Genomic DNA, 471 nt, shown 5'->3' on the forward strand with positions numbered 1-471 from the left:
GTAAATGATATGAAACATTTGTATATATTCTGATGTTTAGATTATCTGTTTGTATATACTTTGGTCCCTCTTAATAAAAATGCTGAGGTGTTATAAATTTTAGTGTTACAAAGTAGGATAGTTTGCAACATCTGTATGTCTTTTAGGTGATGACTTTGCAATCATTCAACAGGAGATCTTAATGATGAAGGACTGCAGGCATCCAAATATTATTGCTTATTATGGAAGTTATTTAAGAAGAGACAAATTATGGATATGTATGGAGTATTGTGGAGGTGGATCATTACAAGATATATATCATAGTATGTAAAATATTTATTACTTAATATTTATGGAATATATTAGAAAAGACAAAAATACATCAATCGGTTTTAATTATTAAAATATTAAAACAGTATTTAAAAAGAATAGGTTTATTATATAATTTATAAATGTTATAAATTAATTATATATAAAATTACATAATACAAT

The 471-nt window shown here is 23.8% G+C and overlaps 1 protein-coding gene across 4 annotated transcripts in view; it reads left to right on the forward strand.

The window, feature by feature from the left end:
* LOC108752426 (mitogen-activated protein kinase kinase kinase kinase 5) overlaps window positions 1–471 on the forward strand; it is a 10313-nt gene that overhangs the window by 776 nt on the left and 9066 nt on the right. For all 4 annotated transcript variants that reach the window (XM_018493225.1, XM_018493226.1, XM_018493230.1 and 1 more), the window contains exon 3: window positions 147–302. In XM_018493225.1, coding sequence (XP_018348727.1) covers window positions 147–302 — 156 coding nt within the window. The remainder of the gene's footprint in view (window positions 1–146; window positions 303–471) is intronic.

This window comes from Trachymyrmex septentrionalis, unplaced genomic scaffold, assembly GCF_001594115.1.
Source record: "Trachymyrmex septentrionalis isolate Tsep2-gDNA-1 unplaced genomic scaffold, Tsep1.0 scaffold60, whole genome shotgun sequence".
Classification (NCBI taxonomy): domain Eukaryota; kingdom Metazoa; phylum Arthropoda; class Insecta; order Hymenoptera; family Formicidae; genus Trachymyrmex; species Trachymyrmex septentrionalis.